The sequence below is a fragment of the Aplysia californica genome, unplaced genomic scaffold, assembly GCF_000002075.1.
Source record: "Aplysia californica isolate F4 #8 unplaced genomic scaffold, AplCal3.0 scaffold00758, whole genome shotgun sequence".
Lineage (NCBI taxonomy): Eukaryota > Metazoa > Mollusca > Gastropoda > Aplysiida > Aplysiidae > Aplysia > Aplysia californica.
In genome coordinates, this window is record NW_004798028.1 from 59358 (window position 1) to 60764 (window position 1407).

The 1407-nt window shown below is 41.4% G+C and overlaps 1 protein-coding gene across 1 annotated transcript in view; it reads left to right on the forward strand.

Annotated features, from left to right (window-relative positions):
* The window catches only part of LOC101847222, a gene marked incomplete in the record, with an annotated part of 13347 nt that extends 12709 nt beyond the window's left edge, over window positions 1-638 (forward strand). Inside the window, 1 exon segment of the mRNA XM_013088538.1 lies at window positions 409-638. Within this exon segment, the coding sequence (XP_012943992.1) occupies window positions 409-509 (101 nt within the window).
* Between the last annotated feature and the right edge of the window lie 769 nt (window positions 639-1407).

Sequence of the window (1407 nt, forward strand, 5' to 3'; positions counted from 1 at the left end):
CGGTTTTTAGTTTTCCTTTTTAGGTGGGGGAGGTTGGGATTTTAAAAAATTTTTTTCTCTTTTGAAAAGGGGGGGGGGAGGTGACAACTGGTATATTACTCAGAGACAGGGTTTCTTTATTTATATCTTGATATATATTTTGGCATTGTCAGTTACTTTAGAATCTCCTTTATCAAAAGAAGCATGTCATAGATAGGTAAAGTACAGAATAATAGTATGGGCTCATCGCCCCTTTGAGGATTACATGAGGCACAAAGCATTGAAAGCTTCTAGGCAATCAACCTCAATTAAAGACCCTCTCGCTGTGGGTTTGAAACAGGGTTGTCCTCTTCATAGCCTTTCTAGATATCAACTGAGCTTACGGTGGCTATTTACAATCATTAATCATGACGTTCCTTCTCTCCTCAGCCGACTGGGGTAACGAGCTTATAAATCACGACCGTGCATTCGGGGCCTGGCATCATTTATACGGCTACAAATACTTCTACGGTGACAACCGGAGACTCTGACATCAGCAGCTTCAGATGTGGCCTTTTTCGGAGTGGAACAAAATAATATGCTCTTTCAAGCGCGTCTTTTGTAACCTTGCGTCCATCATGAAGTGTGTATCATTAAAGAACTAATCTATTCTTGTTGCATTCTGTTTGTTCGCCTAGCGTTTTTTAAAATTAATGGCTATCTGGAGTGACATGATTTAAATCTCATTTATGAGACGGGTTTCGACCCTGCCTGTCAAGGCTAACCCGTGCTGAGAGGAATGCAGCGTCCCAGCATAAAGACAGAGATACTCGATAAAAATTCCCCCATACAGGAATCGAACTCAGGAATGTTATGCACTACCGAGGCAGGGGTTCCTAACCGCAACACCACAGACGCCGGTAAAATTCCCTGAGTATAGACAACATAATCCTTTTTTTTTGGGGGGGGGGTGTCAATGGTAAAGAAAATATGGGGATCTCATTCCCGGGACAAAAAAAATGTTAGTCATATAAAAACGCAAACTTCGGTGTTTTCCTTGAAATTTGCGATAAAAGAATGTTAAGCTGGTAGAACTGAGTGCAAAGCACGCATCCACACGAACGACTGCTTTGCAAATGAACTCATATTAGGTCTGGCAAAACAAAACGTGGGTGTTGTCGTGGTCTAGAGGTACGGTTTTTACCTCTCATTCAATAGGTCCCTGTGGGGGTGGGGGGTCTGAAGCCTATGTGGCTTTATGTGGATCAAAGTTTACCAAATTTCGTATTATAATAAGCATAGTGAGAAGTCTTAAAATTAGCAATTAAATTAGAGGCAAAAAATCTCTGGCATAGTGGCGGCGGCCATATTGAATTTTTGTTGACATGTCTTACGCAATGAATACCGTACTTATTTTTCGCAGAAATTAATTGTTTGCTTGGGGGGTTG